The following is a 13,009-nucleotide window of genomic DNA, read 5'->3' on the forward strand; positions in this document are numbered from 1 at the left end:
ATCATCTTTATTGCTGTCTGCCTTTCCCCGCCAATTGTGAACATTGGTGGCCACATTAGTGTGTTGCACTGATTCTGAGCAGGTCACTAAAATTTTTGGGTTGTGCTGATGCTATAGATGCTCCCAGAATATAGCCACGCCACCCCAAGTTGCAAGTCGACACCTTTTGCAAGCACTAGCATCCTAATTGAATCAGAGCAAGGAAAAGCAGCAGATAGTTTTATTTCAAAGTAAAGTTTAAATGATATCTGAAAATTCAATACAGTTGAGAGTTGAACTGTTTACAAAAAAAAGTACATTCCGCATGAAGAGCATTTCTGAGGGTCTCTGAGTGTCCAGCATGCAATACTTCGTGCCTCTCAGGGCCCATTGTTCCAAGTTACATGAAGGAACATCTTTGTCCATGGACAATGTGTCTGTAAGGCCTCATGGTTAATTTAGTGATTACATAACCGGTATTATCTGTATGTAGACAACCCAAAGTTGCTTATTTTCCTGTTGAATTTCATTTTCTTTTTTAAACCTTTAAAACTCCTGATGCAAAGTTAAATGGGCTTTCACAAAGGACAAAACAGTTATTTTAAAACCAGCATTTTGCTAGTGCTTGACCCAAGTAGTAATTGATGAGTTGGATAAGCCCTGGATTAGAATTTTTAAAAATTCATATGTTTATAGACTCAAGATTGATTCCCAAGTGGGCCCCACTGGTAACAATAATGTGCAGATATAATAGCATCTGTTAAATAACATCAAAGATAATTATAAATGATTAAAACTGACCAAATAAAACCAGTATGTAAACCTCATGCATTTTTCCTAGGCTATACGTTAACCATGAGAAGAATAACGATCAACGCTACAGCAATTTTTCCACGGGTAATAGGATATTTAATTTTTTTGGCCCCATCAGTGGGGAAAGACGGATGTAGTAAAGGTTGAGGACAGAAAGGAAATTCCAGCAGATTTAGTAGTCATCAGCTAAAAGAGAAGAGAAAATTAAAGAAATTAGTTGCCAACAAAAAGAGCTGAAAATTGAAGTAGATTGTGTTTATTTGGGTGTGCGTGTGGTTGACATTGCAGGTTTCCTACTTTTAGAGAAAAGTGCCATTGTATAAAATTTAACTCTTACTTTCAATGGTGAGAATGCAGGTGCTAGCAGCTGTTCCTCTGGCGTTGACAGCTTTGCACATGTATTCTCCTTCGTCTTCAGGAAAGGTTTCAGGTAGGTAAAGGCAATAAGTTTCTCCTCTTTCAATGTATTGATAGTCCTCGCAGTCCTGCAACATTTCACCCTCAAACCACCACGTGACACCTGGTGTTGGTTCCCCCATGATTTTTACAGTGAACCTTACAGGCTCGCCGTCCACAACCGATGTGTTTTTGAGGGGTTTCTTGAACCACGGAGCGCCAGACCGAATGAGTTCATCCGTGTCATCCTCACAGGTTGTTCCATTAACAATGCTCTCTTCCTCCTCTTCATCCCCTTTCTGCAAACACATTAGGAGTTTTTTAAAAAAGCCTCAACATTTGGTGGGAGTATCTGAATTCTCCCTGAGAGTACCTGGACAGGCACCGGAGTGTGGCGACTTGGGGATTGTCACAGTAACTTCATTGCAGTGTTAATGTAAGCCTACTTGTGACAATAAAGATTATCTGATTTTAGTGCAGGCAGAGTAATGGATATTATGACACTGAAGTAGCAAATCTGGAGTTCTGACCCCATCATGAATTCATTCAATCTGTAAATGTTTTTAACCATTGTGGAGTTTCTGGTGGGAGCTCAACACGGGCGTTAATTTTTCCTATGTTACGTTGAAGAAAGTTTCATCAAGAGGGGGTACGGTATGGAGCCGTGTGATTTGAGCGGTAGAGCTTGCATCAGCAGCATAAACAAGCACCTATCATGTCAATGTGGCTCAGTTGGTTGATTGTGCACTCACAAGATTTGGGCACAAAACATTTCATTGAAGTACAAGTCTTTGATTTAAGTGGCCCCATTTTAAGTCATTTTTTTCATTGGAGCCAATATTTACATTTTGTGTTGTGGATTTCCATTAGTGTTATTTCGTGATGTCGTGACCTGCTCTCTGACATTTTGGAGCAGCTTCTACCGGTCACGGTCGGCCCTTTTTCCCGCCGACTGTCCCGCCGTCGCCATTCCAGCTTGCAGCTTAACTTCCGTGAGCCCACAACACGTAGCTGCTCTCACTCTATCGGCTGCTTCCTGCCTCTCAGCTCATCTCCTGAGCCCTCCTAACGGAGAGCTTGAGAGGGGGAAGGGGCCAGTGGGAGGTTGTCAGCTGGAGGATTGGTGACAGAGAGGATCAGAGAGTATGATTGGTGGTAAGCCAAAGGGTCGTGGAGAGGTGAGAAGCAGAAAAGACTGAGCAGAAGGTAAGTAGAAAGAGTATTATGTGATTATTTTCAAATTTTATTTTTAAAGCTTATTTAATTCAAGTAATTTAGCAAGGTACAGTATTTAAATGCAGGGTACAGTGTTTTAATACTTTTTCCGATGGAAAACAATGTAAGGGGAAAATTTGATTTTTATATTTCATTTAGAATTGTACTTTTCAGGAACCCAACTACAACATTAAATGGACAATTAATGTGCTGGGGGCAGTGTTGCATGGCATAAGGATGATCTTTAGGATGAAATGTTGCACCAAGGTTTGGTCTGTCCCCTCTGGTGGGTGTTACACGATCCCATGATGCTATTTTGAAGAAGAGGGGAGTTATCCATGCTGCATCAGAGCTCCAGGGATTCTGGTTCAATTCCGGCCTCGGGTGACTGGTGTTTGCATATTCTCCCCGTGTCTGCGTGGGTTTCCTCCCACAGCCCAAAGATGTGCAGGTTAGGTGGATTGGCCATGCTAAATTGCCCCTTAGTGTCCAAACGTTTAGGTAGGGTTACGGGGATAGGGTGGGGGGCAAGGGCTTAAGTAGGGTGATCCTTCCAATGGCTGATGCAGACGTGATGGGCCGACAGCACTGTCGATATTCGATGAAACATCTAAACCTCATCAAACATCGTGAAATCCGATTTATCTCGTCATTATAGTGCTTTTTACGGGAGTTTGGCGTTCACAAATTGGCTGCTGCATTTCCTGCATTCCACCTGTAACTACCTCAAAAATACTTAATTGGCTCCAAGGCGTTTGGGACATTTGAGGTGAATGGCTCTGTATAAAACCAATTCTCTGTCTTTTTTTATTAAAAAAAAGAAATAAGTTGGGTATCATCGAATCGCCCTTCAATTTTCAGCCTCCGGCCTTTTCATATTTATCATTGATTATTCCATTGAGCCTGCAAATAGGCCATTTGACCCAACTGATGTATGTCAGTGCAAGTTTGGTAGGTAATAGGGAAGTCCGAGAAGATTTATTCGGTTGACCCTGGATATGGAGGGATTGTCTTCTGAACAGAAAGAATGTTCCCGATGCTGGGGGAGTCCAGAACTAGGGGTCATAATTTGAGGATAAAGGGGGTCTTTTAGGTGTGAGGTGAGACAAAATGTCTTCACCCAGAGAGTGGTGAATCTGTGGAATTAGCTATCACAAAGTAGTTGAGACCGAAATGAATAATTTAAAGAAGAAATATAGCTCTCGGGGCTAAAGGGATCAGGATATTGATTTTATGATCAGCCTTGATCATAACGAATGGCCTCCTACTTCTATGTTCGAACAGAGTAGGTTGGTCTTATACTCATTGGAGTTTAGAAGAATGAGTGGCGACCTTATTGAGACATTGGCTTGGCAGGAGGTCGACAGGGTAGATGCTGAGAGGTTGTTTCCCCTTGCGGGAGACTAGGACCAGAGGGCATAATCTGAGTTTATGGGGTCAACCGTTTAAGACAAAGATGAGGAATTTCTTCTCGAGTAGTAAGTCTGGAATTCTTTACTGTAGAGACTGTAAAGCTAGGGTAAATCTTTGATCGGTAAGAGAATCGATAAAACGGGAAAGTGGAGTTGAGGATTATCAGATTAGTCACGATCTAATTGAATGGAAGAGCAGACTCAATGGGCTGAATGGTCCACGTCTTATGCACTTCCTGCCCCTCATTGCATCTAACACAATCCACATTGCGTATTCTTTTCACCTTTGTCCTTGCGTAGCTTCCCCGTAACTTGGATCTAGATGATTTGCTTCAATTATTTCATGTCGTATCAAGTTCCACATGCTTAACCACATTTTTGCTCAACTACTAAGTTCTCATTTAGTAACATTCTGGAGGATGTATTGATTGCTTGTGTTTTGAAAAATATTTTTAAAATAAAAATACCGTTTGCAATGCTGCATCAATTTCTTTCTGCTCAAATTGCATCCGTTGAAGTTTCTGCTCTTCAATTCTTCTCTTTTCCTCGTCCTCTCTTGCTTTAGCCATTTGCTCAAAGCGAGCTCGCATATCAACCTTATGAGTAAATGGAGCATCGTCTCTTTTGGGCTCCTTTGTGACCTCTTCTATTTCTTCCTGCAAGTATAAAATATAATTGAATCCATGCCTTAGAGAACAGCAGCACCTGTAGTCCCTTTCAGGTAAATTCTCATCCATCTCATTGTCTCCACTAAAATGTAAACCGAAAGTATATGATTTACTGAGTTGGCTGAGTTCAGAAAATAGATTCGAGGAAGGAGGCTGGACTGCTGCTGTTTTTAAAAAAAATTTATAGAGTACCCAATTCATTTTTTCCAATTAAGGGGCAATTTAGCGTGGCCAATCCACCTAGCCTGCACATCTTTTGGGTTGTGGGGGCGAAACCCACGCAAACACTGGGAGAATGTGCAAACTCCACACAGACAGTGACCCAGAGCCGGTATCGAACCTGGGACCTCGGTGCCGCGAGGCCGCAGTGCTGTCTGACTGCTGCTGCTTTTGATTTATACTCGCGACCTTGACTTTATCTACGAACACAATTACAAAATTTGCAGTTGTAAGTATTGTGAACTGAGGAGGATAATGACATGGGCATTGGGTGGAGGAGTGGATGGACACGCGGCAGATTAAAATTTAATGCAGATAAGTGAAGTACATTTTGATAGGAAGAATGAGGTGAGACGATTTAAATTAAAGGGTATAATTCTAAAGAGGGTGCAGGAACAGAGACATAGATATTCACAAACTTGAATATAGCAGGGCAGGTTGAGAATGTGGTTAAAAAGACATGCGGGACATTTGCCTTAAGAGGGTCGATGTTAGGGTTCACCCGGAGGTGGCAGCCGTTCATCGACTTTCTCGGGGAAAATTAAAATGTCAGCAGAAGAATGCCATGTGGGGGAGGGGGGGGGGGGGCAGACTTGTTTTATGGTTGGGGTGTGTAGAGATTGTGATGGGGGTGGAAATTTTTACTGTACCATGTTTATGTCAGTTATTGTTTTAAAAATTGCAAATACCCTAATAAAAATGTTTTTAAAAAAAGACATGCGGGATTTGGGGCTATGAATAAAAGACAGCAATAAAGGGGAAAAAATGACCAACCATCATAAAAATCTAGTTGGACCTCAACTGGAGCATTTTGTCAGCATGTTTTAGGAAGGATGCGACGGCATTAGAGAGGGTACAGGAAAGATTCCGGGAAATATTTCCAGTCTAGAGGAACTTCAGTTACATGAATATATTTGAGAACCTGGGGCTGTGCATCTTGGCAAAGAGATTAAGAGATCTGATCAAGGTTTTCAAGTAGATTTGGGGGGTGGGGGGGATTGAGATCGAGAAACAGGATGCCAGTTAAGGTGGTTGATGACATTAACGTGCAGCAAGTGATTAGGATCTGGAATGTGCTGGAGGCAGGTTCAGTTAGCAGGGTGTCCCATCAGATTCCTCTTGATGGACACCCTATTACCAATTGAAACATTCGCTCCATCACTGGCACAGTGCCACCTAGAGGCACTGCATCAACTTGTTAAGGCTGCCTTTCAAACCCATGAATACTTATCGCCTGGAATGTCAAGGGCAGCAACAGCATAGGAACGCAACCACCCCATCTGACTGCACCATCCTGACTTGGACCTACATCAGCTACTTTTACACAAGGTGGTGATTTTTACACCGAGGGTGGCGAATGCTTGGAACGCGTAGTGGAAGCAGCAAAAAAAAATTTAAATTATTAAGTATCCAATTCATTTTATCCAATTAAGGGCAAATCAACCTACCCTGCACATTTTTTGGGTTGTGGGTGGTGAAACCGACGCAAACATGGGGAGAATGTGCAAATTCCACACGGACAGTGGCCCAGAGCCGGGATCGAACCTAGGACCTCGGTGCCGTGAGACTGCAGTGCTAACCACTGCACCGCCATGCTTCCCTGGGAGCAGATACATTAACAGCGTTCAAAAGGCATCTCGACAAATACATGGATAGGATGGGTATAGAGGGATATGGCACTCGAAAGTGCTGAGGGTTTTGGCCAAGGGTGGTGTGACCGGTGCAGGCTTGAAGGGCCTGTTCCTGTTCTGTATTCTTAGTTCTTGTCACTGCTCCTTCATTGCCTTAGGGTGGAAGTTCCAGGACTTTGACCCAAACAGTAGGATGTGTAGCTACACCACATGGACTGCAGCTCATCACCACTTGTCAAGCCCAGTTAGGCATGGGCAATAACTGCTGTCCTATCATATCCCAAGAACAAATAATTAAAAAATCTGGAATGCAGTTAACATCAGCTTCTCCACCACTAACACAAATCAATGACTTGGATCTGTATACAGATAAATGACTATTGTAGTGATGTTTGCCAAATGTACGGATGGCACAAAGATCGGAAACTTTAATAAGTTGTGAAGAGAACATGAGACTACAAAAAGATATAGATCGGCCAAGTGAGGGGACAAATATCTGGCAAATGAAGTTTATTGTGGGAAAATGAAATTGTTCGTTTTGGCAGGAATAAAAAAAGCATTTCTAAATGGTAGGTCCAAATGGTTCTTGTGCATGAATCACAAAAGGCTTGTATACAGGTACAGCAAGCAATTGGGAAAGATAACAGAATGTTGTTTATGTGAGGGGTATTGAATCCAAAAGTAGGACAGTTATCCTTCAGTTGTACAGTGAGACCGCAATTGGAGTACTGCATACAGTATTGGTCACCTTATTTAAGGAAGGACAGGAATAAGCCATTCAGCCCCTTGAGCCTGTCCCACTATGAGATCATGGCTGATCTGTGACCAAACTCCACATATCTGCCCTTGGCCCATATCCCTTAATATCTTCAACAGGAATATATCTGAGATTTAAAATGCATGGGTGGGTTTTATGAGGAACGGTTGGGGCAGGTTAGGCTTTTATCCACCGGAGTTTAGAAGAGTAAGGCGACTTGATCGAAACCTAGAAGATCCTGAGGGGACTTGACAGGGTGCATTTGGAGGGGGCGCATCCCCTTGTGGGAGAATCTCGAACTAGGAATTGCTGTTTAAAAATAACGGTTCTCCAGGTTAACACAGGAGGTGAAATTCTTTCCGGTTTGTGAGTCTTTGGAACTTTTCCTGAAAAGGTGGCGGAAGCAGAATCTTTGAATATTTTTGCAGCAGAGGTGGATAGATTCTTGGTAAGAAAGGGGACGAAAGGTTCTGTTGGCAGCGGTGGAGTGCAGATTTGAGGTCGTCATCAGATCGGCCATGATCCCATTAAATGGGGCTGAAAGGCCTTCAACTCATTGTGCATATGTATGTTCTTAACCCCAGCGCTTTTTCCATCTTCTGAAGCCTCTTCTGCTTCCCTCATCACTGCATCATCAACCCTTATTTATGAATCCGTCCATGAAACCTCTCTTCTTCCCCCCCCCCCCCCCCAATCGCTGTAATATCCTCTAGCCTAACAACCCTCATCTCAACAATGCTCCAATTCTGGCATTGCCATTCCTGATTTTAGCCGCTCCACTATTGGCAGCTGTTCCTTGGTCCAGAGCTCCACGATTTCTTTCCTCGGTCTCTACTTTTCTGTTCCTTTGAGCCAGTGATTAAAACCAAGTCTGTGGCCACCTGTCCCAACATCTCCCCCTGCAGCTTGTCGAATGTTTTTACATAATGTTCCTGTGCAACAGCTTGGGATGTCATTTAAATGCAAGTTCAGCTGTCAAACCTGGATTATATGCTCGGGTCTCTGGCGTGGCTCTTGGCGCAAGTTCTTTCACGGAGCCACCGCCAATGTAAAATTATTTTTTTCTATTTAAAATTTTTCCAAGGGGCAATTTGGCGTAGCCAATCCACCTAACCTGCACATATTTGGGTTGTGGGGATGAGACCCAAAGGAGACACGGGGAGAATGTGCAAACTCCAGCATGGTAGCCTAGTGGTTAGCACAGTTTCACAGCTCCAGGGTCCCAGGTTCGATTCCCGGCTAGGTCACTGTCTGTGCGGAGTCTGCACATTCTCCCTGTGTCTGCGTGGGCTTCCTCCGGGTGCCCCGGTTTCCTCCCACAGTCCAAAGATGTGCGGGTTAGGTGGATTGGCCATACTACATTGCCTTTAGTGTCCAAATAATGTGAAGTCGGGGATAGGGTAGATATGTGGGCATCAGTGGGGTGCTCTTTGAAAGGGCTGGTGCAGACTCAATGGGCTGAATGAATAGCCTCATTCTGCACTAAATTCTACGATTCCACACGGAGGAATGAGGCTAACCACTGCCATAGCTTCTGCTTATGCTGATACGGACTCTTGGAATGAGCTGATCCTGCCGCTCCACTGCTTTTTCCTCGTACCAGAAAGTACTTCTTTGTCCTGTTTTCTTTTGAAAGTTATTGATTCAGCTTCCACCTCGCTTTCAGAGAATTATTTCCAGAGCTGATTATAACTTTTAATTTTGGGGGGGAAAGGTTCTCCATATTCCCCCGGTTCTTTTTATCATTTATTTAAAATCTATATTACCTGGTTGCTGAGCCACCTGCAGTGGAATCAGCTTATTTCCGTTTACTCTTAATGCTCCATGTAATTATGAGCACATCTATTCAATCTCTCTGTAAACGTGGCCTAAGTGAGCTTATGGACTGGTTGGATTTTTAGAACACTCCAGCAGATTTCACAATCTTATTCCACAGATTACCAGATTTATTGAATTTGGTTGCTCAACTTAAGGGTGAGATTTTGATACTGAACCTCAGGTTTGCTCGACCGGCATTATAAGCACTACATAATAACGTGGAGTAGGCTATTAAGCCACTCGAGCCCACCCCGCCATTCAGTGAAATCGTGGCTTATCTTAAACACCATTTTCCTGCACCATCCCCGTATCCCTTAATATTTACAATATGTAGGAATCTCGATCTCTGCTTTGAACATATTCCAGGTCTGAGTCTTCGCTGTCCTCGGGGGTAGAGAATTCCAACAGTTCATCACCCTCTCAGTCCTAAATGCCCTGCCCATCTCTATGGCCCCTGGTTTTAGAATCCCAGCCTGGGAAAACATCCTTCTGGCATCTAAGCTGTTGAGTGCTGGAAGAATTTTGATTCTTTTGTGTGAGATCCCCTCTCATTCTTCTGAACTCCAGAAAATAACAGCCCAGTCTGTTTAACTTGATTTGATTAACCTTTGTTGCATTCCCTCTGTTACGGGATGTGAACCAGAAAGGAGACCAAAACTACACATCACTCCAGGTGTGACCTCACCAATGTGCTCTCTAACTGCACTAAGACATCTATACTTAAATCCTCTTGTAATAAAGGCTAATATATAATTTGCCTTAGTTGCCTGTATGTTAGCTTTCAGTCACTCATGAACAAGGACACCAAAGTCCTTTTGAAGTTCAACACTACAACCTTTCATCGTTAAAGGAATACTTTCCAACCAAAGTGGATAACTTCACATTTCTTCACATTGTATTCCCTCCACCAAATTTTTCCCCACTCGCATGGCCTCTCCAAATCTCTTTTGAAATGCCTTTGCCTTCTCCTCACAGTTCCCACTTCCACCTAGATTTGTGTCTTCTGTAAAATTGGAAAAACTAGATTTAATCTTCACATCCATATCATTGATGTCGATTGTGAACTGGGCCCAATAGCCTCCTGCGGCGTAACAATTCTGTGACGCGATTAAATCTTTTTCGCACTGAATACAAGACCCTAGATGCTCCTATCCCAGAAAATGCCACCATACGTTCCGTTCCTCAGTGTGATTATATAATGTCAAACGAGAACACGCGGCACCTCCCTCTTGATGAGAAATCTACGACAATGGGGTTTTTTGCAGAGAAGGCCACTGCACTGCCTGCCAAGGTGGACTTTTTGTTTAATCTTAGAAAAGGGTGAAATCAAGATAGCGTTGGCGAAACCTTCAGATCCTTGTCCATTTCTAACAACCCACATGCCACCCTGACTCCAAATTGTACTGCCATTTCTTCACGGAGTCAAAATTCTGGATCTCCCTTCCTAACAGCACAGTAAGTGTATCTACACCACCCGGACTGCAGCAGGTGAAGAAGATGACACAGCACCACCACCTCAAGGGAAATTAAGGATGGACAATAAATGCTGACCTTGCTGGGGACGCATCCTGCAAATGAATATAAATAAACCGACGGAAAAATGTCATAACTGCAATTCAAAGTGTGTATTGGAAAAGCTGAAAATGTTACTGTCGCCAAAGCTGATGCACTGGAGTAGGAGGTAGGTCCTTCTGTTCTTTGCACCCATTCTACCATTCAATTATACACTAACTCCATTTATCTGCCTTTGATCCAGGTAGGTGCCTTCATAAAATAACAATTCAGTCCACAGCCTTTGGGAGGGGGGAGCATTTACATTTCTGTGACACAAGGGGCGGGATTCTCCACTCCCACGCCGAAGTGGCTGCGCCGTCGTGAACGCTGTCAAGGTTCGGAACGGCCCCAGTCCCGACCGATTCAGGCCCTGACAATGGGCCAGGATCGGGGCCGCGTCATCTACCCGCGCCAGGCCTTGTCGCCTGCATAAAAGCGGCGCCGCATAACGGGCATCATCCGCGCATGCGCGGGTTGGCCGGCGCCAACCCGCGCATGCGTGGTTGCCGTCCTCTCTAAATCCGCCCCGCAAGAAGATGGGGACGGATCTTGCGGGGCCGCGGAAGGAAGGAGGTCCTCCTTCAGAGAGGACGGCCCGACGATCGGTGGGCACCGATCGCGGGCCACCCCACATTCCAGGTGAAGCCCGGTGCAGGATCCCCCCTCACCGCGCCCCCCCCCCCCCCCCCCCAGCGTTCACGCACTGCCCACGACTGCAGCGACCAGGTGTGGACGGTGCCGGGGGGAACCCGCCGTTTTGGCCTGGCCGCTCGGCCCATCCGGGTCTCAATAGTGGGGGTGCCGGAGAATCGCCATTTTGGGTGTCTCCGGCCTGCGAAACTCGACCGGGCCGTTCCCGCCGCTTGGGAGAATCGCGGGAGGGCGTTGGACCGGCGTCCCCGGAAATCTTGGCGGCCCAGGCGATTCTCCCAACCGGCGTGGGAGTGGAGAATCGCGCCCATGGTGTGGGGAGAAAGTGGTTCCGAATTTCACCTATGAATGGCCTTTTGCAGCATTAAAATTATCTATTAATTTTAAAATTGTAACTAGTTTTCTCAACATCTCTGCTAGAGTCACTTGTCATTCTAAATAGCTATATTGGATAAATCCTGATCTGTCTAGACTCCAGGGAACAAACAAAGGGAGTGGCTTGTCATGGTTGAACCTCATCACAGTTGTTGGTTCTTCCTGGAAGGTCTAATTACGTTACACAAAGAGGCCATTGAGCCCATGCCGGTTACCTGTAATTATAATAATCTTTCTTATTGTCACAAGTAGCCTTACATTAACATTGCAATGAAGTTACTGTGAAAATCCCCTAGTCATAGAATAGAATTTACAGTGCAGAAGGAGGCCATTCGGCCCATCGAGTCTGCATCGGCTCCTGGAAAGAGCACCATACCCAAGGTCAACACCTCCACCCTATCCCCATAACCCAGTAACCCCACCCAACACTAAGGCCAATTTTGAACACTACGCTCCGGCGCCTGTTCGGGTACACACAGGGAGAATTCAGAATGTCCAATTCACCTAACAAGCATGTCTTTTGGGACTTGTGGGAGGAAACCGGAGCCCCGGGAGGAAGCCCACGCAGACACGGGGAAAAGGTGCAGACTCCGCAAAGACTGTGGCCCAATCCGGGAATCGAACCTGGGACCCTGGCGCAGGAAACAACAGTGCTAACCACTGTGCTCCCATGCCACCCATCAGTGACCCCTACAAGGTTCTTGCATAGATACAGAAGATAGGAGCAGGAAGGAGGCCTATTGGCCCATCGAGTCTGCTCCACCATTAATTACGATCATAGCTGACCAACTCAATAGCCTAATCCTGCTTTCTCCCTATCGCCTTTGATCCCATTTTCCCCAAGTGCTATATCTAGTGCGATATTGATTAATATGGGGGAAAGGCAGGAGAATGGGGATAAGAAAAATTTCAGCCACGATTGAATGACGGAGCAGACCCGATGGGCCGAGTGGCCTAATTCTGTTCCAATGTCATCAACTAATGAGAACAACCTTTACTTAGTCCACCTTATCTAAGCCCGGCATAATCTTACACACCTTTACCCAATCTCCCGTCCACCTCCTTTGCTCCACGGAAAACCAGCTTCTCCTACCTAACCTTGTTGCCAAGATCCCTCATCCCTGGCACCATCCTGGTGAATCTCCGCCATGCCCTCACATCCTTCTTGAGGTGGGGTGACGAGATCCGGATGCAGCACTCGAGTCAATTGCCTCTTGGAAGCCCCTGGTCCTCTATACATGAAAGATCACTTCTGAAAGCTCGGCTGTTGGTCACACCGACTCGGGCCATTTCTTTTTCGGAATCGTGACACCAACTTGAGCTCGGAGCTTTAATTTTCCTGTCCTTGAGGAATGGTGCCACCCGGTGGCAGGGAGTGGAAACTGCTTTGTCTCCCGCATCTGGCAGAACACAATTCAACCACTGTCTCCCTTCACCAGGATCTCGACGTTGGAGCCAGCATTTATCTCTGGTCTTTTGAAATAAACGGAATAATTAGAGGGTTATATAAATTATGACGAC

At 45.1% G+C, this 13,009-nt stretch overlaps 1 protein-coding gene across 4 annotated transcripts in view; it reads right to left on the minus strand.

Annotated features, from left to right (window-relative positions):
* Positions 1–205: 205 nt before the first annotated feature.
* The window catches only part of nexn (nexilin (F actin binding protein)), a 91,083-nt gene continuing 78,279 nt past the window's right edge, over positions 206–13,009 (minus strand). For 3 of the 4 annotated variants that reach the window (XM_072510405.1, XM_072510403.1, XM_072510402.1), the window contains 3 exons: positions 4,283–4,471; positions 1,130–1,487; positions 206–978 (listed from right to left, as the gene is read on the minus strand). In XM_072510405.1, coding sequence (XP_072366506.1) covers positions 965–978; positions 1,130–1,487; positions 4,283–4,471 — 561 coding nt within the window. In that variant the 3' untranslated portion in view covers positions 206–964. Of the gene's footprint in view, positions 979–1,032; positions 1,488–4,282; positions 4,472–13,009 lie in introns of those variants that run through there. The other variant, XM_072510404.1, reaches the window with a different exon arrangement.

The sequence above is a fragment of the Scyliorhinus torazame genome, chromosome 7 (genome assembly GCF_047496885.1).
Source record: "Scyliorhinus torazame isolate Kashiwa2021f chromosome 7, sScyTor2.1, whole genome shotgun sequence".
Taxonomy (NCBI): Eukaryota; Metazoa; Chordata; class Chondrichthyes; order Carcharhiniformes; family Scyliorhinidae; genus Scyliorhinus; species Scyliorhinus torazame.